Source organism: Macaca mulatta, chromosome 7 (genome assembly GCF_049350105.2).
Source record: "Macaca mulatta isolate MMU2019108-1 chromosome 7, T2T-MMU8v2.0, whole genome shotgun sequence".
In the NCBI taxonomy this organism is placed as follows: domain Eukaryota; kingdom Metazoa; phylum Chordata; class Mammalia; order Primates; family Cercopithecidae; genus Macaca; species Macaca mulatta.
This window is the reverse complement of record NC_133412.1, coordinates 123,549,444-123,575,787: the sequence shown is the minus strand read 5'-3', so window position 1 is coordinate 123,575,787 and position 26,344 is coordinate 123,549,444. Positions and strand designations below refer to the sequence as shown.

The 26,344-nt window shown below is 41.0% G+C and overlaps 2 protein-coding genes across 10 annotated transcripts in view; one reads left to right on the top strand and one right to left on the bottom strand.

Moving 5' to 3' along the window:
• Positions 1-9,112, top strand: part of CDKL1 (cyclin dependent kinase like 1) — a 66,824-nt gene extending 57,712 nt beyond the window's left edge. For all 3 annotated transcript variants that reach the window (XM_015143659.3, XM_077940978.1, XM_077940979.1), the window contains 3 exons: positions 4,101-4,157; positions 6,268-6,438; positions 8,517-9,112. In XM_015143659.3, coding sequence (XP_014999145.2) covers positions 4,101-4,157; positions 6,268-6,438; positions 8,517-8,624 — 336 coding nt within the window. In that variant the 3' untranslated portion in view covers positions 8,625-9,112. The remainder of the gene's footprint in view (positions 1-4,100; positions 4,158-6,267; positions 6,439-8,516) is intronic.
• DMAC2L (distal membrane arm assembly component 2 like) lies at positions 1,756-26,325 on the bottom strand. 7 transcript variants are annotated; one of them, XM_077940981.1, is made up of 7 exons: positions 26,277-26,325; positions 24,061-24,096; positions 17,155-17,266; positions 15,702-15,910; positions 14,285-14,456; positions 6,464-6,549; positions 1,756-2,458 (listed from the first exon to the last, which is right to left on the bottom strand). In XM_077940981.1, the coding sequence occupies exons 3-7, from the start codon at positions 17,259-17,261 to the stop codon at positions 2,406-2,408; spliced, it is 627 nt and encodes a 208-aa protein (XP_077797107.1). In that variant the 5' UTR covers positions 17,262-17,266; positions 24,061-24,096; positions 26,277-26,325; the 3' UTR covers positions 1,756-2,405. The 7 variants fall into 7 exon arrangements, with proteins under 7 accessions (XP_077797107.1, XP_077797106.1, XP_077797108.1 ...); XM_077940980.1 differs by lacking the exon at positions 24,061-24,096; XM_077940982.1 differs by lacking the exons at positions 24,061-24,096; positions 26,277-26,325 and adding an exon at positions 17,381-17,442.
• Positions 26,326-26,344: the final 19 nt, after the last annotated feature.

The window sequence follows — 26,344 nt, the reverse complement described above, 5'->3', positions numbered from 1 at the left end:
TGCAGAGCTGCCTGCCAGAGCCACACCTGTCCTTTATCATTTTTTAGCAGTTGAACCTAGGTAGCTCAGAGCCAACCAACTTTTAGACCTAGACCTATCCAGATAAAATTAACTAGTTTTTCCCCAGCATTGTCCAAATTCCCTACTCTACTATGCCTATGGTCTCCAGACCATGGGAAAAATCATAATGAACTTACTTGGGTTGGGCAAAATGGTTCAGGCCTGTAATCCCGGCACTTTGTGGAGGCCGAGATGGGCAGATCACCTGAGGTCAGGAGTTCCAGACCAGCCTGGCCAACATGGTGAAACCCTGTCTCTACTAAAATTACAAAAATTAGCCGGGCATGGTGGTACATGCCTGTAATCCCAGCTACTCAGGAGGCTGAGGCAGAACTGCTTGAGCCCAGGAGATGGAGGTTGCAGTGAGCCGATACCACACCACTGTACTCCATCCTGGGTGACACAGCAAGACTCTGTCCAAAAAAAAAAAAAAAAAAAAAAAAAACCAACAACTTCCTTAGCCAGTCTTACTCTGGTGCTTGCCCTCTATGGCCAACCCAAATGGGGGAAGTCCATTTTTTAAGAACAGAAAAATTTGAAATGTGTATATCCCTAATCCACTTCCAAAAATTTATTCCTGTGAAACCATTATCCAAGAGCATAAAGATGTGGCATTATTTAATGGAAATTATTTCCTTCGGTATGCTATCAGTAGGGGATTAAGTATGGTACATCCTTACAATAGAAATACCTCATCAGGCCAGGTGTGCTCATGCCTGTAATCCCAGAATTTTGGGAGCCTGAGGGAGGTGGATCAGGGGCTCAAGACCAGCATGGGCAACACAGCAAAACTGTCTCTACTAAAAATACAAAAAGTTGGCCCAGCATGGTGGCATGCACCTGTAGTCTCAGTTACTCAGGAGGCTGAGGTGAGAGGATCACCTGAGCTCAGGAAGTTGAGGCTGCGGTGACCTGAGATTGCTCCACTCTAGCCTGGGTGACAGGAGTAAGACCCTGTCTCCAGAAAAAAAAAAAAAGAAAAAAAGAAAAAAGAAAAAAGAAAAAAAAAATACCATATAGAGTCAGGTGCAGTGTCCCACACCTATAGTTCTAGCAACCCAGGAGACAACTGAGTGAAAGATGCTTGAGTGCAGGAGGTCAAGACCAGCCTGGACAACATAGCAAGACCCTGTCTCTACAAAATATTTTAAAAACTAACTGGGGTTGGTGGCACATGCCTATAGCTCCAGCTACTTGGGAGGCTGAGGCAGGAGAATCACTTGAGCCCAGAAGTTTGAGGTTACCGTAAACTATGATCATGCCACTGCACTCCAACCTGGGTGACAGAGCAAAATTCTGTCTGTAAAAGTAAGTAATATCATGCAGTGAAAAAAAAAAAAAAAAAAAAAAAAGACGGTTAGAAAACAGTGTAGGCTGGGCATGGTGGCTCATGCCTGTAATCCCAGCACTTTGGGAGGCCGAGACAGGTGGATCGCTTGAGCCCAGGAGTTCGAGACCAGCCTGGGCAACATGATGAAACCCCGTCTCTACTAAAAATACAAAAATTAGCCAGGCACGGTGGCACACATCTGTAGTCCCAGCTACTTGGGAGGCTGAGGTGGGAAGATGGCTTGACCTTGGGAGGTGGAGGTTGCAGTGAGCCGAGATCATGTCACTATACTCCAGCCTGGGCAACAGGGCCAGATTCTGTCTCAAAACAAAAACAAAAACAAAACAAACAAAAAAAACAGTATGTGTAATTTGACCAAGTTTTAATAAATATGTAATATGTACACAATGCATATATATATATTTATTTACATATATAAATACACAATAATATGACATCATCTGGGAAATCACAAGCTCTTTTTTGACATTTGTGAAATAAATGGCTGCAAGGATATATATCAAAATACTAACAGCAGGTATCTCTTTTGGGTGGGATTTTGGGGTAACTTTATGATTTTTTATATTTTTGAATGTCTTCTAACGAGTCTGTATTGCAATCAAAAACATTTCAGAGCATAATTAAGGTTTGTGAAATCTTGAGTTTCCACTGTCTGAGGAAGGTATCTTAAAAATGAAACTAACTCTCCAGTTGCTCACTAAACCCTTCGTTTCCAGATGTAAATTCTGTCTCTACCACTTGTGTTTTATTTGTTCCCTAACCTCTTGGCTTGTCCTACAGTGAAGGTTTCTGCATCTCCATTGCCTCTTCCTCCTGCAGCACTAGCATTCAAAGTGGGTCTTGCTGGGACGGAGGGGCAGGAATGACACCTGACATATGGGAGGTGACCCATCTGGCTTCCTTGTGGTCTGGACATTCCCAGTTCTGTACTAAATATCCTTAGTGATTTCCTGTTCTCTTGTCTGTTGGTGAAGCCTCAGAAGTAACCCAGGTTTCATAAATGTAGAAAGCTTCCCATGGTTTCCCAGAGATTGTCCTGCAGATTTCCTGTTGACAGAAACACAGGAAGAAGCAGTGCGGGGGCTGCACTGGTTGAACATCTGTGCCCCAGTCCCTCTGCCTGTCAGTAACCCTGACAGAGGGAGGCCTGCCTGCTTCTGGGGCTGGGAAACTAGCTCAGCCGGCAGGATGGGCTCCAGCGTATCACAGGCAACCAGTCAGCCTCATTCAGACATTGTTGCTGGGACAGCAGAGCTCGATGATACAGCAATGGCACGTCAATCCCCAGTGATGCTCAGATTCAACCGACAGAAAGAACAAGAGAATTTAAGCTATGGAGCATGAGTGGGAGTATGGAGGTGCAACAGGGAATACTGTCAAGGGCTAATACAAATCTACTTTAGAATTTTTTTTTCTCCTGTTGAACATAGGGAACTCTAAAACAGAGGCTCTTCTCTCCTACTCTTATCAATGTGTACAATCCAGAATTGGTTATTGGGAGCTGGTTCCTTGTCCAAAATAATACTGTACTGTGAAGGCTGGCCACGGCACCAGGACTGTGTTTGATTAGATGAGCCGAGCCTGGCCAGTCACTCCAGCCGGCAGCTCACACACTGCCACTTTTATACACACAATGCACTGCAGTCATTTATTTTGCTCAGCTTGGCTGGCTCTTATTTTCTCAGCCTTTCTGCTCAATTAGCCTTTGTCAGCGGTACCTCTCTTTAACTGGCCTGTTTGTCTGCCTGACATTCGGCATTCCTCCCATTTATAGTGTTATTCCTGATTGTCTCCAGCACATGACTGGAGCAAAATAGCCTTACATGGCCAAAAGGAGATTGATGAATGCCCCACAGGAGACTCTTTAAACAGTAGGCTGATAAGGGAAGCAGCAGGCTCTAGTGGGAGACGACGGTGTTCATACCAGAAAATCAAGAAGCATCTGTTCACCTGGGTAGGGGAAAAACATCTATTTTACAGCTCCCTTTATATAATTAGAGCTGCCTTTTTTTTTTTTTTTTTTTTTTTTTTTTAAGGCAGGGTCTTGCTCTGTCGCCCATGCTGGAGTGCTGTGGCACATTTATGGCTTACTGCAGCCTCAATCTCCCAAACTCACGCCATCCTCCCACCTCAGCCTCTCAAGTAGCTGGGACTACAGGAGCACACCACCATCCCTGGCTAGTTTGTTGGTACATTTTTTTTATATAGAGACAGGGTTTCATGTTGCCCAGGCTGGTCTCAAATTCCTGGGCTCAAGCCGTCAGACTTGGCCTCCCTGAGTGGATTATAGGCATGAGCCACTGTACCCAGCCGGCTGCCTTTTTATAAACGCCACTATAAATGCCAAAAATTATTCTCAGGAAAGGCAAGTTATATAAATTGAGGCCAAAAAAAAAAAAAAAGGAAAAAGCTGCTCAGAAAGTTTTTTGTTTTTCATTAGTATTTTTATTTATAATTTGCTAAGTGAAGGGAGTGGTTAGGAAGCAAATTTGAAAAAGCATTTTGGAGATGGGGAGAGAAAGCTTGTGAAAAAGGCAAAGGGAGATTGTTTTAGGCAGCAGGTGGAGTGGGCAAAGGGTGGAGGAGGTGAGGAAGGTGCCGGGAAAATGTTTCTATCGAAAGATTTAATTTGAGGTAACCTTAATTTGAATACATGCTGTAAATTAAAAATCTCTTTTCTTTTCAACAGGAACCACTTGAATTGAAATTCCCAAACATCTCTTATCCTGCTCTGGGGCTCCTAAAGGTAAAATCGTGGCTTCCAACAGACCAGGAAGCACACAGCAGTTGTCATCAATTGGGGAATCTGAATTATTTATGTCAATCCATGCAATGAAAAGTGTTCCTTTTAGAATTCTCCTGGCTGTCCGGTGGCTCACATCTGTAATCCTAGCACTTTGGGAGGCTGAGGCAGGCGGATCACTTGAGGTCAGGAGTTCAAAACCAGCCTGGTCATCATGGTGAAACCCCGTCTCTACCAAAAATAAAAAAAATTAGTTGGGCATGGTGGCACTCGCCTGTAATGTCAGCTACTCGGGAGGCTGAGGCAGGAGAATCGCTTGAGCCCGGGGAAGCAGAGGTTGCAGTGAGTCGAGACTGCACAACTGCACTCCAGCCTGGGCAACAGAGCAAGACTCTGTCTCAAAAAAAAAAAAACAAAAAAATTATCCTTGGAAAAGTATATTTTCAAGTTTTAAAATGGATCACATTCTATTAAGTGAAAACATTTGCAAGTATTTTTCACTTTAAACCTAACATTATATTTGAAGTCTAAATTTACACAAAACAGAAATTTCAGAGGGGTGGTGATAGTTTTACAAAGGGAACCTTTTCTTCAGAAAATGCTTAGCTGTAGGATCCTTTTAAATAGCTAACTCCCTGGTACATTTGAAGTACATTTAAAAACTTGATTTATATATATATATTTAGAAATATAGCTTTTATGTAAAATGAGTTATGGTATCAACTGTTTGCAAGTTACAGTCAATGTCCCACATGGTTTAAAAATTATTTATTTACTAATGTATTAAATAATGAGTTAATATAAATGATAACTGTTACCTGAAAGGGTCCCAATCCAGACCCCAAGAGAGGGTTCTTGGACCTCGCACAAGAAAGAATTCAGGGCGTGTCCACACAGCAAAGTGGAAGCAAATTTATTAACAAAGTAAAGGAATAAAAGAATGGCTACTCTATAGGCAGAGCAGTGCTATGTCCTGCTCAACTGAGTATACTTAGTTATTTCTTGATTATATGCTAAACAAGAGGTGGATTATTCATGGTTTTCCAGGAGAGGGGCAGGGATTTTCTGGAACTGAGGGTTCCTCCCCTTTTTAGACTATTTAGGGTAACTTCTGGGCATTGCTATGGTATTGTCTGGTGACTGTCAATGGTGCTGGTGAGTGTCTTTTAGCATGCTAACACATTATAATTAGTGTATAATGAGCAGTGAGGACAACCAGACATCACTTTCATCGCCATCTTGGTTTTGGCCAGCTTCTTTACTGCATCCTGTTTTATCATCAGGGTCATTGTGACCTGTATTTTGTGCCGACCTGCTATCTCATCCTGTAAGAATGCCAAACCTCCTGGGAATGCAGCCCAGTAGGTCTCAGCCTTATTTTATCCAGCCCCTATTCAAGATGGAGTTGCTCTGGTTTCAACACCTCTGACATAACCAATACAAATTGAGTCAATTCTTTGGAGTATGTAGTTGTGAAATTTAATCTATCTAAGAATGAGCTCCATGGCCTACTCAGTGGCAACAAAAATAGTTAACAATGATGTAATATAAAGGCATGTACATTATGCTTCTCCTTATATACATGCTCATATACACTTATAATGGATAAACTATTTCTGGAGGGATACACCAAAAATAAAATAAAATAAAATAAAGAGTAGCTGATTTTAGAAGGGTGAATGGAACACCTAGAGTGGTGGAGACTTTGCTGTATGAATTGTATTTGTTATCATGTGTAAATATCATTTTTAACATAAAAACACTAGTTTTTACGAAGTACATGCAGGGGACCAAACTAGCTAAATGGATTACCCCATTTGGCCACTGAGGTAAACTCTAAATCTTACTCTCCCAGGGAAGAGTATCAATTGCCTCAAGAACAGAATAAGGTGGAGAAAATGATTTTTCATTACTACTTCTAGAAATTGTTTATTTAATATGTGAGTGCCCATTTAGGAATGACTGGAAGGAACTAAAATCATGACTGGTGTGTTTTTCTGGCTTTCCCCCCTTATTATTGCAACTGAAGAGTTTCATCTTTCAAAGAAGAAAAAAAAATGACATTAATAAGTTAATACAATTTTAAAGAAGAAGGAATTTTCTGTTCTTTTAGGGCTGTCTCCACATGGACCCTACTGAGAGACTGACATGTGAACAGCTGTTGCATCACCCATATTTTGAAAACATCAGAGAAATAGAGGATGTGGCAAAAGAACATGACAAACCAACAAGAAAGACCCTAAGAAAGAGCCGAAAGCACCACTGCTTTGCAGAAACATCCAAGGTTGTAATTTCAAATGATCTCCTACCTGCCACCCGGTACACAGTGGTATGACTCCAGCTAGACTTGAGGATGGCAGTTGTGGCTTTCAGCTCCAGCATCCTCATTCCAGCACTAGGAGACAGGTCACAGGGTCTATCAGCCAGGGCCCCAGGGATATCTGTCTCCTGAAGTCCCCTCTCCCTGAATCCTAAAGGTGCTCTTGTCCTGCTGTCACATAGGGACCAGGGTTTCCGGCCTGCATGAGCACAGGTCTCAACAAGATACATGAGTATGAGTCCAGCTGAACACACTTCTTGTGCTTTGGAAAATGAAATCAGATTTTCCCAGGCAGTTCTGTGTCATCATGTACACCTTCAGTATTAACTAACACTCCAGGTTTATCCAAAAAAGGAGCGTTTTCCTCCCTGATCCTTTGTCATAGTTGGCTAGGGCAAATACAGTGATGAATGCTTTTGGTGATATCAGCTGAAAACATTTAACCAGAGACCAGCATCCAAACTGCACACTGGGAGTCTGTGAAGAATCCTGATTGGTATAAAATAGCCTCATATTAAGCATCTTGTGATAAGCCAAAAGCTGTAATAATTTAGAATGAACTGTTGTTGGAACCACAACTGATCCTGGGTAACCTCTGGATCTACCTAGGTACTCCTTAAGCTATACATTATCTTGCCTTTGTCTTTCCCTTTGCAGCTTCCACTGCCCAGCATGCTGAATGGTACCAGGGTGTTGTGTGTGAGGCTGGGAGGAGGGAAAAGGGTGAAGAGTCCATGAGGAACAAGTACAACATGAACTCCAGGGCCCTAATGTAGATCACAGTTACAAAATTAATAATGTTTTAATTTTATTCTCCATCATGTATGATCCAGGTGGCAAAACAGGCCAGAAACAGACTCCTCCACCCCCACCCCCGAATTATTCCTTATCTCAGCATTACTTTGTATTCAAGAGCAAAAGGTTTTGATGGAAATATTTCTACTTGAAAAAATAGGGAAACTCCACTATTTAGTGTATTGCTTTTTTTTTTGAGACCGAGTCTCACTCTGTCGCCCAGGCTAGAGCGCAGTGGTGTGATCTTGGCTCACCGCAACCTCTGCCTCCCGGGTTCAAGCGTTTCTCCTGCCTCAGCCTCCCCAGTATCTGGGATTACAGGCACGCGCTAGTATGCCCAACTAATTTCTATATTTTTAGTAGAGACGGGGTTTTGCCATGTTGGCAGGCTGGTCTCGACTCCTGACCTCAGGTGATCCATCCGCCTTGGCCTTCCAAAGTGCTGGGATTACAGGCATGAGCCACCACACCTGGCCTGGTGTACTGCTTTTAAATCCTGAAAGAATCAACTGATTTAAAAGTACTAAAAAGTCCTTTTCTGAGGAGAATGCCTGAAAAAATTTTTTCTAAAAAGTAAAAGTACTAAAAAGTTCCTTTTTAGGGATACCTAAGGACATATAGTGCAATACAAAAAATACAGGTGTGTTCTGACTTTCATTTGACATTGACAATAAATTCAAACATTTTCAGGAAGCAGTTTTGTCTTTTTTCTTTAGAGATGGGGGTCTTGTTATGTTGCTCAGGCTGGTCTCCCGGGCTCAAGGGATCCTCCCACCTCAGCCTCCCTCGTAGCTGGAACTACAAGTGTGCACTGTGCCATGCTTGATTTGCCTTTTTAACTAAGGAAAGAGAGTAAGTAGGCAAATTGCCTAGGTGCTCTGGTTATCAGTTTTCTCTGCCATAAGACAAGGCATTGGCTTAAATGATCCCTGAGATCTCAGCAAGCTCTCAACTCCTGTAAATCTGTTTTTTCCCCAATAATGTTAACATGTAGATTCTCCCCTTTTCATATTCTTTAAATCTTCTTTAATGTGCACGTTTTCCTTTTTAATATAAAATAAACATTTAAAAGGAAAAGCAAAGACCAAATTGAAACATTTAATCCTCTCTCAAGTCCTGGATTCTGTGCCAAAAAAGTGTTTCTATACTAAAAAGCTTAATTACCTCTTTTGTGATATATTCTAAATAATGAAAACAAAAAATGCATGGCACAGTTTTGAACCTAATTCTGTGTTTTGCATTTTCAGTTGCAATACCTACCCCAGCTAACTGGCAGCAGCATCCTTCCAGCTTTGGACAATAAGAAGTACTACTGTAATACCAAGAAACTTAACTACCGTTTTCCAGACATTTAAAGGAGCTAGGAGACATGATTTTTTAAAAAGGAATCAATAGATACTTTGAAGAAAATAAAACTTATACAGTTGATCAAAAACAATTACAATGTTGAAAACACACCAGGAGAAAACATAAGCAAGAAACTGGGAGGCCAATTGGCAAGATATGAAGGGAAATTCCAGATCCAGTCTTCCATGCTTGATGATGGTGTCCAGAAAAGAAAGAAAAAACCTGTTTGGAGTTGCACTTGTATTTCAGTTCATGTAAGCAGCCGAGCTTATGGACTGAATATGAACTGTCCCATACCTCTGGCAAAATTAGATGATACCAAAAAGATTTATGCTTCAGTTGTACCACATGCCACACAAGAAAAATGGACTACAAAATGCCCATATATATTTCCTTGGATCTGTTGCCTTGAGTCCTATCTCCTGCCTCTCAGATTGTTTCAGCATCATATTTAAGGAAAGTTCTACTTCTTGAAATCAAAATGTTTAAAATCCCATTTCCTGCTTGCTCTATTTCTTGATTTTTATATTTTAAAACATTTTGAGGGTAACAGGTTCGAAATATTTAAAAGCATACGAATTATCTCAAAGACTTGGTAATTTATATATTTAATTATATGTTTATACATTTCATCCTTACTTTATCAGTAAAGGATGCACCTTAGTCACTTTTGCAGGCAAGATGAATTTACTGTAATCTGTCTACATTTATTCACCCAATTCCCCTTGCAAACCATGGCATGAAGCCTGGCAGCTGATTAAGGCAGTCAAAGGGTAGAGCAAGATCTACAGGCTTTGCAGGAACTGAACCTGTCAGCCTGAAAATAATTAGTACATCATTCTCTCTGGCACAGCCTTTGACCTGGTACATCTATAGGCAAACCTGTAAGTGATCTGGGTTTCAGAAGAAATTGCTTGTGAGCTTTTCCTTGAGCCATGAAAGACATTATGTTGTAAACTGATGTTTTCCCTGAAACATCTTTTTGCACTGTTTGTATGTTTTGTATGTTTATGTATGTATATGTATATGTGTGTGTGTGTGTGTGTGTGTGTATATGCTATTCTAACAACTAATGTATTACACTAAGTAGTCCAAAGTATTATTGAGGACTCATAGCCTTGCACAGTGAGACTTAAAATGATGACATATATATATGTCGATCCTCCCACCTCAGCCTCCCAAGTAGCTGGGACTACAGGCATGTGCCACTATACCTGGCTAATTTTTTTTGTATTTTTTGGTAGACGCAGGGTTTTGCCATGTTCCCCAGGCTGGTCTTGAACTCCTGGGCTCACATGATCTGAGCGCCTCGGCCTTCCAAAGTGCTGGCATTACAGGCATGAGCCACTGCGCCTGGCCAAAATGACATAATTAGCTTTGATTTGGTCTACTGCTCTTAATCAAAAAGCTTTTTCATCCTTGTTCCCCCGACACAAGGGCAATATGAAGCCTGACGTCTGTTTCTTACAGCTCAACACCATTTCTGGTTGATGTGCTGCCACTATTCCTAGCACTTCTCAGCCATGGTCTTCGAAGTTGAATTTCACTCTATTTTCAAAACAATTCTGTACTCTCATTTTCTTCCCGTTAATTTTCTTCACGATGACATCTGACCCCATTTACTTAAGTAATCCACTGAGGTCTGGTGTGTGTTCAATAATTTTGACTCTAGGCAGTTTAATGATATCCTAAGGCTTCCTAATGTATGTCATTTCTTGCCTAGACCTGATATGGGTTAAATGCTAGTCCCTGAATTATTCAATTCCTGTTAGACAGCCTTGATTCAAATGACAAGGAAGAACATCCAGCTTCCATGAATAGTTAAAATTTCTTTTTTCCTTAACCCAAGAAAATGCACTTGACGGAGGCAGATTACTATAACTGCCTAATAATTCAGCAAATAGTTTTACCAAAAACCATTCAGAATAGAAAAGTAGTTCTCGACTAAATCATGGTGAATCAGTTGTCTCACCATACAGTAATGAAACAAACCTGAGAAAAAAGGCTTATTTTTCTCTAATGAGTTCCATTACATTTATGCTTATGTTCAATTTAACCATATTTATAATCCTTTTATTCAGCATGAAATCTCCACTGTATCACATGACACTCTTCCACATCCTTTTATTTACTATTTTCTGATTTTTAAAATGACAGCGGCAATTACCATTTATACTATGTGCTATTTGTATAAGCTGGTTTTTAAACACAACGAAAATTCATTTTTCTACCTGAAAACTGTATCATAGAAAGTGTTTATTTGAAAATTATTTTCAAGTTTATATTCAACAGCTCAATAATGTTCAAACCAGGCTGGGCACGGTGGCTCACGCTTATAATCCCAGCACTTTGAGAGGCTGAGGCGGGTGGATCCTGAGGTTAGGAGTTCAAGACCAGTCTGGCCAAGATGGTGAAACCCTGTCTCTACTAAAAATACAAAAATTAGCTGGTGTGGTGGCGGGTGCCTGTAATCCCAGCTACCTGGGAGGCTAAGGAAGATAATTGCTTGAACCTGGGAGGCAGAGGTTGCAGTGAGCCGAGATCACACCACTGCACTCCAGCCTGGGCAATAGAGTGAGAGTCTGTCTCAAAAAAAAAAAAAGTTCAAATCAAACACACAGAAATCTATAAACAAACTGGCATATAACAGTAATAGAATCAGGGCCATTTCACACAGGTAACAATAAAGACCTGTTTTATCTATTTTTGACTTTTTTTTTTTTTGAGATAGGGTTTTAATCTGTTGCCCAGGCTGGAGTGCTGGAGTGCAGTGGTGCCAACATGGCTCACTGCAGCCTTCACTTCCCAGGCTCAAATGGTCCTCCTACCTCAGACTCCTGAGTAGTTGAGACTACAGGAATGTGCCACTATACCCGGCTATTTATTTTTTAATTTTTTGGTAGAGACAGGGTTTTGCCACGTTGCCCAGGCTCGTCCTGAACTCCTGGACTCAAATGATCTGCCTGTCTTGGCCTTCAAAAGTGCTGGGATTACAGACCAGCCCTTTTTTTTTTTTTTTTTTTTAAGAGACAGGGTCTCTGTCTTTCACCCAGGCTACCACGCTGGTGTTCAGTGGCCGTGATCATAGCTTACTGCAGCCTCAAACTCCTGAGCTCAAGCGATCCTACCACCTCAACCTCCCAAGTATCTGAGAGTACAGGTGTACACCACCACGCCTGGCTAATTTTTAAAATTTTTTATAGAGATGGGGTCTCTCTGTGTTGCCCAAATTGGTCTCAAACTCCTGGTCTCAAGTGATCCTCCCACCTCAGCCTCCCAAAGCACTGGGATTACAGGCATGAGCCACGGGGCCCAGCCTAAAGCAGTTTTAAGTTTTAAGAGAAACCTAAGCATAGCCTACTGGTTTTTATTATTGTTTCCTTTTATTATATTGCAATCTGCAAAACTATTTGTATTCAGCCAAGTATCTGTCCAGTTTTAATAAAATAGTAGCCTAAGCTTACAAAATAGACAAATTAAGCAGCAACTGTTGATTCTGAGAAAGTCTGTATGCTATCAAGAACACAAGAATGCAGGATCATGGGAAATGCATGCAAATCCTGGGAAGCAATATGAAATGCATGCTTCAACCACCATTGACCACTATGCATAATTGACGCCATCAATGAATCTGTAATTTAGCTTCTAATTTTTCATAATTGTGCATTTATGGTAGTATGCTTCACTAACTTTAAAGTTAAATTTAATGTAAATTACTAATAAAAACATCTGTTGTACAAATAACTTTAAAGGATTCTAAATAAATATCTACATCAAGAGATATCTATAGATTTACATATTAAATGAATGTATTAAAATGTTACCTAGTTTGCATTTTTCTTTTTCTTCTTTTTTTTTTTTTTTGAGACAGAGTCTCGCTCTGTCGCCCAGGATGGAGTGCAGTGGCGCAATTGCGGGTCACTGCAACCTCCACCTGCCAAGTCAAGTAATTATCCTGCCTCAGCCTCCAGAGTAGCTGGGATTACAGGCGTGGACCACCACACCCAGCTAATTTTGTATTTTTAGTAAAGACGGGGTTTCACCATGTTGGCCATGGTTGGTCTCGAACTCCTGACCTCAGGTGATCTGCCCACTTTGGCCTCTCAAAGTGCTGGGATTATGGGCATGAGCCACCGCGCCCGGCTGCACTTTTCTTAAAATGAATTAATGTACATAAATTCTCACTTCCAACTTAGTAACATTAGTGAGTCACATCTGAATATTCATTTTCTAAATATGATGCACTCTCCACTTGTAAATGTCATGATATGGCATCCTTATAATTCTACTGATGACTATATAATATTAGTTGATGTTTAGAATCAACAGTTTCAAATGATCCTTTATACTGAAATAAGACACATTATTTTACTTCAATTGTAATTTTAGTTCCAGAGAGGGCAGTGCTGTCTCAAAGACTTGGATAAGATTTTCTTTTTCTCTTACTCCGGGAAGATCACTTAACAACAAATATTTGAGGTTTCTGCAAATAAAGAAAAAAGTCACTTCAATTTAGCCAAGAGCATTAAAAATAAACTCAATTTACTGGCTTAAAGAAAGAAAATTACATAGAAAATTAATCTATATCACCCTATGCTTTCAAAATGACTTTTAGAGCAGTAGCCTTAGAGATGAAATTCATGCCAGGAAGTAACACAGACCTTAGGTTATGTCAATATTTCTAGCTGAATCATTCTAAATAAAATATATATTTATAATGATGTAGATATCCTTTGCATGTGAAACATGAAATGTGAATCTCAACCCCAAAAGGGCAAAAACTGGGAAAATTCTTAAAGATACTCGAGTTTCTACTAAAAGATGAAGCTCTGAAGCCTCAAGTAATGTAAGAGATGGACAATCTACTACTTGTGGTCCTAATGTTTAAAATTTCTCAAACTTCCTGTGATACTGAGGTTACTGGTAGATCCATTTTATATTAAAGCAGAACTACACTAATTAGATTTATAATTTGAATGTTGGGATCTCTAACACAGAGATTTGATTAAACAAACTTCTATTCTTTTTTCATCACGCTGATAAGACTCAGAACCTTACAATTTTAGAGTTAAACATTCCTTGCTAGTATTATCTGTTTTTGCATTTGGAATTAGGTGAGTTGCTCCAGGCCATGGCATGGGTCTGGTTGGTGGCACAAGAGGATGTAGAAAAGCTTTCCTAACCAGTGAATGCGTGCTTTTGATGATTATTATAGTGTCAGGCAGTGTTCTAGGCTCTAAACACAGAAAGGTGAATACTTCAAGGTTTTTTCCCCTCAACCAACATAATTACAGGGTAAAATGCTAATAGGTATATACCAAATGTCCTGAAAATATCAAAAACATAGGGGAAATTGCTTTAAAAAAAAAAAAGGAGAGAAAGCATAATCGTTGAAGCTTACTGAGGGCTTACTGTGACAGGCACCATGCTAGGTGCTTAATGTAGATTTAATTTTTAAAAACATATCCTATAAAAAATTCAATAAAATATTAATGTATTAAGATTGATCATTTTAGCTCTTTTAAAGTATTACAGATGGAAGTGAAGTCATTTTTTAAAATTATCTTTTTCAGAACTAAAAATAGACACCAGCCCTCACAGTCAGTTAAATTCTACCTATTCACCTTAACAGCATTATCAAGTTTCCACTTTGGCTTTGATCATCTACCTTAAATGACGCAAAGCAATGATGCCTTTGTCTGTGATATTCCCACAGGATATTATTTCCATTTCCAATATGCTTTTTTGTAAATTTTCAAGTTGACCAAGTCTCAGCAAACAGTCATCCTCGATATAATGACACTTGCACAGCCTTATTTTTTCAACATGCTGTAGGCCCACTGGGGAGAAAAAGTACAGATTAAGAATCTGCTTTACCACTAAGATAACAAACTGTCCTGGTTTGCCCAGGACTGACTTGGTTTTAGGATTGAAAGTCCTGTGTCCTGGGAAACCTCTGAATCCCATGAAAACTGGAATGATTGCTCACCCTATTAGCCATATAAGGAATTCACTACAGAGCTTGTGCTGATGGACGGGGCCATTCTACAGTCAGATGCCCACACAATGGAGGAAAGAAATGCCCACATAGGGCCAGGCCCGGTGGCTCATACCTGTAATCCCAGCACTTTGGGAGTCTGAGGCGGGTGAATCACCTGAGGTCACGAATTCAAGACCAGCCTGGCCAACATGGCAAAACCCCGTCTCTACTAAAAATAGAAAAATCGGCCTGGCGTGGTAGTGCACACCTGTAGTCCCAGCTACTTGGGAGGCTGAGGCAGGAAAATCACCTGAACCCAGGAGGTAGAGGTTGCAGTGAGCCAAGATCGCGCCACTGCACTCTAGCCTTGGCGACTAGCCTTGGTGACAGAGTGAGACTCTGTCTCAAAAAAAAAAAAAAAAAAAAGGAGGCCAGGTGCAGTGGCTCACACCTGTAGTCCCAGTACTTTGGGAGGCCAAGGCGGGCGGATCACGAGGTCAAGAGATGGAAACCATCCTGGCTAACATGGTGAAACCCCATTCTCTTCTAAAAATACAAAAACAAAATTAGCCGGGCATGGTGGCGGGCGCCTGTAGTCCCAGCTACTCAGGAGGCTGAGGTGGGAGAATGGCATGAACCTGGGAGGCGGAGCTTGCAGTGAGCCGAGATTGTGCCACTGCACTCCAGCCTGGCTGACAGAGCAAGACTCTATCTCAAAAAAAAAAAAAAAAAAAAGAAAGAAAGAAAAAAAATGCCCACGTAGGCAGAAGCTGTGTGGATATAATTATTCCTGCATTACTGAGGGCTTCTCAATGACAGAAGTTTGACAAAGATAGTTTGATAAACAAGGCCCTGAATTTTAAGTCAATAAACCAAAGACTAGAGACATATAGAAACAAGCTTAGTGAGAGGAGGAAGGAGAGGAAGGTGTCTGTAACCTCAATTTAATTTGAAAATAAATATCAAACCCAGGAAGAAATAAACTTGACTATACTGAAATGGGCAAAAAGGACATACCTATGACTATAATTGTGAGTCAACTGCAACAAAATGGTCACTGCAAAATCATCTGCATTTCCTATTAGCAAAATGACAGGGTAGTTACCCATGTGATCAAATCCAATGCTCATGATACAAGAGTTGGTGGCGTCAATCGCCTGAATCTTGTATTTGTCCAGAGGGCCTGTTGGAAGGTGGTTGTAATCCGTCTGCCACCTCTCCTGGCCATGGTAGCGCACCATGGCCCCACAGCGCAGCAACCACTCGGATGCTGCCCTGTCAGGGCCAACATCCCTGATGCGATCATAATCCACCCTGTTGGCAAGTGAAAAAAAACAGTTTGCTTTTACAATAATAACTAGCTTGTTAACTATATTAACTGACATAAATAATACAGAACGCAACAAATTTTCATTTCAAGTGACTGAGGAGGAAGATAAATGTATTACTGAGATCCATGCAAAAACCAAAAACAAAAACAAAAAAAACCCTGTAGTCTATCTGCTTTTTTAGTTTAGTTTTTGTTTCCAAGTGAACACTGTCAATGCGTATTATTTTTATATGAATTTATCAGACACAACTTTTCATTGATTCACATATAGTAGAGTGCTTGATACCAGAGATATTTAGTAACTATTCTACGAATGACTATACTTGGTTAAAATTTGTATTAATAACAAAAGATTAAAGAGAAAATAATTCTGAATCTGTATTCAAATTAATCTCATTACGTGATATTTATTAACTTCTACATATGCTTTTTTCACAAGCTAGGGATCATAATGCTGTATTAAGTAATCAGAAGGAGGTTAGTTTCATCAGCTTCAAAATGCTATTTTTTTCTCTTTTTTTTTTAGATGGACTCTCATACTCTCACCCAGGTTGGAGTGCAGTGGCGCACTCTCGGCTCACTGCAAGCTCCACCTCCCGGGTTCACGTCACTCTCCTGCCTCAGGCTCCCAAGTAGCTGGGACTACAGGTGCCCACCACCACACCCGGCTAATTTTTTGTATTTTTAGTGGATACAGGGTTTCACAGTGTTAGCCAGGATGGTCTCGATCTCCTGACCTCGTGATCCGCCTGCCTTGGCCTCCCAAAGTGCTGGGATTACAGGCGTGAGCCACCGTGCCTTGCTCAAAATGTTATTTCTAAGTGTGCCACCCACTAATTTTGTGAAAACCTGAGTTACTTTGATAGAATTCAAAAGGTTAACTACATTCCTTTAAAAAGCCATAAAAGTAAAGTATTTTAAAATTATGTTTTTCTGATTATAAAATAAATGTTTATTTTAGAAAACTTGAAATGTATCAAAAGGACAGATAAGTAAGAAAAATCACTGAAATCCTGCAACCCAAACAGCCACAGTTAATATTTCGTAATCCATTTTTCTGGTGTTTTTTCCATGTTTGTGTGGGTTTTGTTTGTAAACAAAATTAGGATCACACTGCACAAATTGTTAAAATAATATTTGAAATACGAGAAATAGCCAAACGAGCTACTGGGAACTTATTTTGCCATAACCATTTCCACATTTCTTCACTTTATTTAGAGTCACTTACTTATTAAACACTGCATTCAACCAGCCCCAGAAGTATCTGGAATCACATGACCATGGGAGTTTCTTTATGCCACACAACTGCTGGGAAACTTTTCCAAACAGCATCATTTGATCTAGACACACAAAATAGTACTTACATTAGATCATCATCAGAGTCCCATACATATAGCAACTTACTTCACAACCTCAGAGTCAATGCTCTTGTACTGATAAAGCTGATGACTCACTTGCCACTCAACAATTATTGTGCAAGTCACTCCTGTTTCTTGTTCTTAGGGTTTTTTTATTTGTTTGCTGCAAAAAAAAAAATGAGGGGTTGGACTGGATGGTGTCTAAGGTTCCTTCCGGCTTGAACATTAAGTTCCACTGTTGAAACCTCAATTGGAGTCTGTCTGTCGTACTGCCATCTAGTGTCCATTCAGGCGCTGTAGCTATGAATTTGCTGAAGCTGGCTCTACTCCCCATCTATATTTCCAGTATCAAAATGACACACTAAAATCACCGAAAGAGCAACGTGTCGAGGTTGAGATGCTTGCATCCAGGAAAGAAGAGGAGACATGAAAATAGATCTACCTATGACAAGGCTGCAAGTGCTGTCACCAGAGCAGTGTAAACAAAAAAACTAAGAGCAGCTGGGAAAGACTGGGCAAATAACTTCACCTCTCTGACCTCTGGTTTTCTCATTTGTAAAATGAGATGATTTGCTTAGATAATTTCCAGCTGTGAAAATCTATAACCATAATTTGAGAACGTGATTCCTGGAGTAGGTTTCGATTTGATTTACCTTAATTCAAGTTTCCTTAGTAGTGTGCTAGGTGTGTGCAGGGGACTGGGTGCGGCGGGGAGTGGGGGGATGGGGAGACAAAGATAAATGAAACATGGTGTTTGCTTTGAGCATCTGACAGTGTAATGCAGGATGGAGTGGGCTAAGACATGTTACCAAGTAGTTAAGAGTGACAGAACTTGATAAATGCCTGAAAATAGTTAAAATAAGGAAAGAAAGGATTTCAACAAACAAAGGTGCCAGGAAAAATTATGCAAGATTAGCTGAAGCAGGAACATTTAAGGCATGTTATTTTCAGTTTCACTAGCACATGTGAGTCATGAGAAGAGGCAGGCAACTTGCAGTCAGGTCATGAAGGGTTTTGCATGCTCAGCCAGGGAATTTGGACTGTATTCTGTAGGCAGCGGAGAGTCACCAAGGTTTTTGAACAAAGCACTGGCCTTTGGGAGGCTGAGGCAGGCTGATCACGAGGCCAGGATATCGAGACCATCCTGGCTAACACGGTGAAACCCTGTGTCTACTAAAATCCAAAAAAAAAAAAAATTAGCCGGGCACGGTGGCATGCACCTGTAGTCCCAGCTACTCGGAGGTTGAGGCAGGAGAATCGCTTGAACCCAGGAGGTGGAGGTTGCAGTGAGCTGAGACTGCACCACACCGCACTCCAGTTTGGGCAACAGAGCGAGACTCCGTCTCAAAAATAAATAAATAAATAAATAAATAAATAAATAGAACAAAGCATTGGCATTGTTACAGTTGTGCTTCAAGAAATTTACTCAGACAGCAGCATCAAGATGAACGGTCAACAGAATGGGACAGCCAGCCAGCAAGGGCTTCAATCACATGAGGCCATAGGAAAGGGCCTAGTTGGGGAAGGATGGGAATGACATTACAGAGTTGGTTCCGTATGACTTAGTTAAGAGAGATGTAGGGGCATGGGCTGCAGGAGTTGAAAATGACACCAGGTTTTGGCCCTGAGTCACTAGTAGTAGGATGGTGATGCCATTAAAAGAAATCACATCAGGAGGACAGGGTTATAGGTTCAGATTTTTTTCTTCTAGTTTTTCATAATCTACATATTAAGTGTTAGCAGGATTTCTAAGTGCAGATGACGAAAAATCATTGGAATCAGAGGTCACAAAATGTTAGCGCTATAAGGAATTTAGATCACCTGGATGAAATCTCTCATTTAGAGGTGAGGAAACTGAAGCCCTGATGTTAAGTAACTTCCTGACACCCTAAATCCTTTCTTGAACAAGGTGGGGTATTAATAAATGCTGTGTTTAAAGGGACTTGCTCAATGTTTCATGACTAATTGGTGGTAGTGTTGAAACTTGAACCCAGTTCTCTCCCAGCCCAGGGTCCTTTCCTCAATCATTACAAGGTGCTAGAATTCAAGAGAAAGAAGAGGGCTAGAAAGATGCCTGAGTGGGAAACACCTTAGAGCTGAGGAAGTGATTGAGGATGCTGAGGCTGTGGAACAGTGAGAGATGTGAACTGAAGACAGAACCAACTACCCTTTTCATCTCTTTTCCACCATAGCCGTCTTCATTACTGCAAACCTCTGCTCCACTACCTCTTATCATGTTCTCAACCCTTTCCAGCTTTTTGTTAAAGCTCTCTCTGTCTGTGCCCACCTCGAATAACTCTATTAGTTGTCAATCTTATTTACAAATAAGGGCTTTCCCAGTTTCTACTCAGGCTGTTTTCTCTTAAGCCTCCCTCCCCCATCACCATCAATCTGTGGAAATCTCACCCAATTTCAAGACCTTACTCAAATGCCATGTCCATTCATTCATTCATTCATTCACTCACTCACTCAAAAAATGTTTACTGAATGTCTGCTATACTTAGTGCAAAGGCAACAATGGTAAGACAAAACAAACAAAAATAAGAACAAAGGAGAAAGAGACACACAGAAAGACAAGGTTCCTGACCTCATAGAATGTATAATTTAATACAGACAGATGACATAAAGAGATAAATAACATCCAACGTGGTTGGCTAGTAGAGGTGTGAACAAATGCCATGAGAACCTAGAGAAGGGAGTGAGAAGAAGGCTTCACACCAGAGGTGTCTTTTGAAATGGGTCTTGATGATTAAGAGTTTTCAGTTAGTCTAAAAGCAGAAGCAGAATATGCAAAAAAAAAAAAAAAAATCCAGTTAGAACGAAAACAGAGTATGCAAAGTAAAAGAAAGAGCAAGGATGGCATCTCATTCATTTCAATTTTTCTCAGCATAATGCAAAAGTTTAATAAATATTTGTTTATTAATAGTCTTAAATGGTTGACATGTTTCCATGGAGAAAGGTAAAACCAGTTAAACTGTTATTAAGCAGGTGAATTAGAGTGATCTTTGAAAACTGACTACTTTTGCTTGATTCATTTTGACCCATCTTATAATTTAGCTTTAACGAAAGGCCAAATTTACTTCAGCTGTAATCTCTAAAAACACAAGATACTAGATTTAAAATGTTTTAAACATAAAAATTAAATTTATATTTGGCAATAGAGTTAACACAAATTGGTAGGTTTTTACATTCTCAACTGCAACTTTGCTAATGATTTTGCAAATTATTCCTACTTGAGTCCAAGCAGTTGCCTTTGGGAACACTTTCTAAAGGGAAAGAGGAGACCTCTAGTGGTAAGTTAGTGAATCTAGCTCTAATAAATTAAAAGTACCCAGTTAAATGCAAATTAGAAAATAACCACTACTAAATTACTGCTGCCATAGATAATCCACCATGATTAAGTGGGTTTCGTACCAGGGATGCGCAAATGGCTTAACATACACAAGTCAATAAACGTTATACGCCACATAAACGCAATTAAAATCAAAAATCACATGATCATCTCAATAGATGCAGAAAAAGCATTTCACAAAATCCAGCATCCCTTTGTGATTAAAATCCTCAGCAAAACTGGCATACAAGGGTATGCCAAAGTAATAAAAGCCATATATGACAAACCCACAGCCAACATAATATGAACAGGGAAAGTTTAAAGCACTCCCTTCAAGAACTGGAACAAGATAAAGATGCCGACTCTCACCAGCCTCCTTTCTTTTTGTTTTTTTGAGATGGTGTTTCACTCTTGTTGCCCAGACTGGAGTGCAATGGCACGACCTCAGCTGACTGCAACCTCTGCCTCCTGGCTTCAAGTGATTGTTGTGCCTCAGCCTTCCAAGTAGCTGGGATTACAGACACCCACCACCACATCCGGCTAATTTTTTGTATTTTTAGTAGAGATGGGGTTTCACCATATTGGCCAGGCTGGTCTTGAACTCCTGACCTGAGGTGATCCACTCCCCTTGGCCTCCCAAAGTGCTGGGATCACAGGTGTGAGCCACCACACCCAGCCTCATTCTCATCACTTCTATTCAACATAATACTGGAAGTCCTAGACAGAGCAATCAGACAAGAGAAGAAAGAAAAGGCATCTAAATCGGTAAAGAGGAAGTCAAATTGTTGCTGTCTGCTAATGATATGATTGTATACCTAGACAACCCTAAAGACTCCTCCAGAAAGCTCCTAGAACCAATAAATGAATTCAGCAGTTTCAGGATACAAAATTAATGTACAAAACTAGTACCTTTCCTATATACCAACAGTGACCAAGCTGAGAATCAAATCAAGAAACTCAACCCCTTTTATAATAGCTGCAAAAATAAATAAATAAATGCTTAGGAATATGCCTAACCAAGGAGGTGAAAGACCTCTAAAAGGAAAACTACAAAACACTGCTGAAAGAAATCACGACACAAACAAATGGAAACACATCCCATGCTCATGGATGGGTAGAGTTAATATTGTGAAAATGATCATACTGCCAAAAGCAATCTACAAATTGCTTCGAGTTCACTGCAGATTCTGGATATTGGTCTTCCCATCAATACAATCCCCATAAAAATACCATCATTCTTCAGAGAACTAGAAAAAATAATCCTAAAATTCATATGGAACCAAAAAACAGCCCACATAGCCAAAGCAAGACTAAGCAAAAAGATAAATCTGGAGGCATGACATTACCTGATTTCAAACTATACCATAAGGCCGTAGTCACCAAAACAGCATGGTACTGGTATAAAAACAGGCACATACACCAATGGAACAGAGAACCCAGAAAGAAAACCAAATACTTATAGCCAACTTACCTTTAACCAAACAAACAAAAACATAAAGTGGGGAAAGGACACCCTATTCAACACATGGTACTGGGATAATTGGCAAGCCACATGTAGGAGAATGAAACTGGATCCTTATCTCTCACCTTATACAAAAATCAACTCAAGATGAATCAAGGACTTAAATCTAAGACATGAAACTATAAAAGTTCTAGAAGATAACATCAGAAAAACCCTTCTTGACATTGGCTTAGGCAAGGGTTTCATGACCAAGAACCCAAAAGCAAATGCAATAAAAACAAAGATAAGTAGTTGGGACTTAATTAAACTAAAGAGCTTTTGCATGGCAAAAGGAACAGTCAGCAGAGTAAACAGACAACTCACAGAGTGGGAGAAAATCTTCACAATCTATACATCTGACAGAAGACTAACATCTAGAATCTACAATGAACTCAAACAAATTAGCAAGAAAAAACCAAACAATCCCATCAAAAAGTGGGCTAAGGACATGAAGACAGGTCTCAAAAGAAGATATATGAATGGCCAACAAACATATGAAAAAATGCTCAACATCACTAATGATCAGGAAAATGCAAATCAAAACCACAATGTGATATCACCTTACTCCTACAAGAATGGCCATAATCAAAAAATTTAAAAAAATAGATGTTAGCGTAGATATGGTGAAAAGGGAACACTTCTACACTGCTGATGGGAACGTAAACTAGTACAACCACTATGGAAAACATTGCGGAGATTCCTTAAATAACTAAAATTAGAACTACCATTTGATCCAGCAATTCCACTACTAGGTGGCTATCCAGAGGAAAGGAAGTCATTATATAAAAAAAGATACTTGCACACACGTTTATAGCAGCACAATCTGCAACTGCAAAAATGTGGAACCAACCCAAACGCCCATCAATCAATGAGCGGATAAAGAAGCTGTGGTATATATATATATGATGGAATACTACTTAGCCATAAAAAGGAATGAATTAATGGCATTCACAGCAACCTGAATAGGATTATTCTTTTTTTTTTTTTTTTTTTTGGTGAGACATAGTCTTGCGCTCTATCACGAGGCTGAAGTGCAGTGGCGCCATCTCAGCTCACTGCAACCTCCGCCTCCCAGGTTGAAGTGATTCCCCTGCCTCAGCCTCCCAAGTAGCTGGGATTACAGGCACATGCCACCACGCCTGGTTAATTTTTTGTATTTTAGTAGAGATGGGGTTTCACCATGTTGACCAAGATGGTCTCAATCTCCTGACCTTGTGATCCGCCTGCCTTGGCTGCCCAAAGTGCTGGGATTATAGGCGTGAGCCACCGCACCTGGCCTGGAGTTTACTATTCTAAGTGAAGTAACCCAGGAATGGAAAACCAAACATCGTATGTTCTCACTCAAAAGTGGGAGCTAAGCTGTGAGGACGCAAAGGAATAAGAATGACATAATAGGCCGGGTGCCGTGGCTAATACAGTGAAACTCTGTCTCTACTAAAAATACAAAAAATTAGCTGGGCGTGATGGCGGGTGCCTGTAGTCCCAGCTACTCGGGAGGCTGAGGCAGGAGAATGGCGTGAACCCGGGAGGCAGAGCTTAAAGTGAGCAGAGATCGAGCCACTGCACTCCAGCCTGAGTGACACAGCAAGACTCTGTCTCAAAAAAAAAAATAAGCAAATAAAAAAGAATGACACAATAAGCTGGATGTGTTGGCTCACACCTGTAATCCCAACACTTTGGGAGGCTGAGGAGGGTGGATCACTAGAGGTCAGGAGTTCGAGACCAGCCTGGCCAACATGGTGAAACCGCATCTCTACTAAAAATATAAAAGTTTGCGGGGCGTGGTGGCATGTGCCTATAGTCCCAGCTACTCAGGAGGCTGAGGCAGAATTGCTTGAGACCAGGAGGCAGAGGCCACAGTGAATTGAGATTGTGCCACTGCACTCCAGCCTGGGCAACAGAGCATGACCCTGTCTCAAAAAATAAAAATAAACATGCACTTACCATATGACCCAGCAATTGTACTCTTGCGCACTTATCCTAGAGAGAAAAAAACAGGTTCACACAAGTCTGTACACTTGTGTTCATAGCTGCTTGATTCACAGCTAAAAACTAGAAACAACTCAAATGTCCTTCAATGAGTGAACAGTTGAATATACCTGTATTAGTCCATTTTCACACTGCTGATAAAGACATACCCGAGACTGAGAAGAAAAAAAGGTTTAATGGACTTACAGTTCCACATGGCTGGGGAGGCCTCACAATCATGGTGGAAGGCAAGGAGGAGCAAGTCACATTTTACATGGATGGCAGCAGGCAAAGAAAGAACTTGTGCAGGGAAACTTTTTAAAAAATTATCAGATCTTGTGAGGCTCATTCACTATCTGGAGAACAGCACAGGAAGAACCCACCTCCATAATTCAATCACCTCCCACCCGGTTCCTCCCACAACACATGGGAATTGTGAGTTACAATTCAAGATGACAAGATGAGATTTGGGTGGGGACACAGCCAAACCATATTAATACTGTAGTACATCTACATTATGGAATGCCACTCAGTAATAAAAAGGAACTACTGATACAAGTAACAGTTTGGATGTATCTCAAGGGATTATGCTGAATGAAAGAGTCAATCTCCAAAAGTTACATACTGTATAATTACAATAATTACATTTATGTAACGTTCTTGATATAACAAAATTTTGGAAACAGAGAGTAGATTGGGTGGGGCTACAAAGGGAAGTTTTGGTTATAAAAGGGCAACTGGAGAGACCCTTGTGATGATAGACCTGGGCTGTACCTTGACTGTAGCGGTGGATACAAGAATCCACACACCTGATAACAATATATAACTAAATATACACAGAGAACACTAATACAAAATGAGGAATCTGAATGAGATCAATGGATTGTGTGAATGTCAATTACCTGGCTGTGATATCGTACTAGTTTTGCAAGATGCTACCACTAGGAAGACTGGGTACAGGGTACACAGAATCTCTATTCTTACAGTTGCATGGGAATCCACAATTACCTCACAAAGTTGAATAACCATCTCTTTTTTTCATCTGTGATGGAACAAGCAGGCAATATTCTACATTGTTTTAACAAATAAAGCAAACTATGTACCACTGTTCTGGTAGTAAAACCCTTTAACCATAATAAATGCCATCACGTAGCAAATGCTTCGCTGTGCTAAACACCTTATCTCGTGTAATCTGCTCAACGGCCCTAAGATTAGGGAGACACTGCTATCATTCCTAGTTCACAGAGGAGGGTCGGACGCAAAGAGGTGAAGTGATTTCCTGGAGCCACCTGACCAAAGACTGGAACCAAGATTCTAAGAGGCACACGAAGTCCTTCTGGTAATAAATTTGTGTCATTCTATTTGTTATGTTCAGCTGTGCTAACCCTAAAAATTAAAAACTGCCATCAAGCATATAGAATGGGCGTTAGTAACACCCGTGTTAGCACGGTGATGGTGAATCACATAATTTTAAGGAGTTAGAAGGTCCTTTAGACATTACGCAGCCCACTGCCCTCATTTTTACAGAATGGGAATCAGGTGAAGTGACCTGTACAGGTGAGTCGCTGCTCAGAGCCCGCACAGCACATTTAAAACTGATTTCGGTTCAGTACTCGAGAAAAGGGCACAGACTGATAAATGGTGGCAAAGACCGAGCTGTCTGGTTCATCCGGTACCCAACGCCGGGTCCAGTACAGAGCAGGCGCTCGATATTTACAAGACGAATCAATGACTGAATGAATAGCACCGCCAGGAGCCCCATAAAAGAAGTCCAGAAGACTACGGGCTGTCAGTCTTCGCTGTGACAAAGAGCCTCCGTGAGGACCGAGGACTAGGGACGGACAGGGAGCGCCCTTCCAGTGGACGCTCGACTCGGCTAGGGCCGGGACGGAGACGGTGGGTGCCCGGGCCCTCTCCCTCCCGCTGGCCGCGTGCAGGGCCGAGCGGGGGCGGGGGCGGGGCCGAAGCCGAGCCGGGAGAAAGAAGCCGCTGGGCCCACCCAAACAAGCATTTTCACCGTAATCCCGCCCTCAAAGTTTCTCCCGCGGCCCATATCCGCATGGCGGTGAAGGTCGAAGATGCGCGACCTAAAGGGCCAGGTTTTCGGTCAGCCCAGCGTTGGCGAAGAGCGAGGGCGGAACACAACGACCAGCCTAGTACCGCCCGGTTAGGGGCCTAGCTCCTCTACTCACAGCGTTGGAAGGAGGGAGCCAGCCCGCGTCCACGCGTCTGCGGCGCACTGGCCTGCCCTTCGCCCTCC

Coding starts and splice junctions, on each gene's coding strand:
- DMAC2L (XM_077940981.1), bottom strand. CDS start 17,261: ATGATGCTGTTTGGAAAAGTTTCCCAGCAGTTGTGTGGCATAAAGAAA. Junction 15,911..17,154: donor TTGAATGCAGTGTTTAATAA/GTAAGTGACTCT, acceptor ACTTGCCAACAG/GGTGGATTATGATCGCATCA. Junction 2,459..6,463: donor CACTGTGTACCGGGTGGCAG/GTAGGAGATCAT, acceptor TTCTGTCAACAG/GAAATCTGCAGGACAATCTC.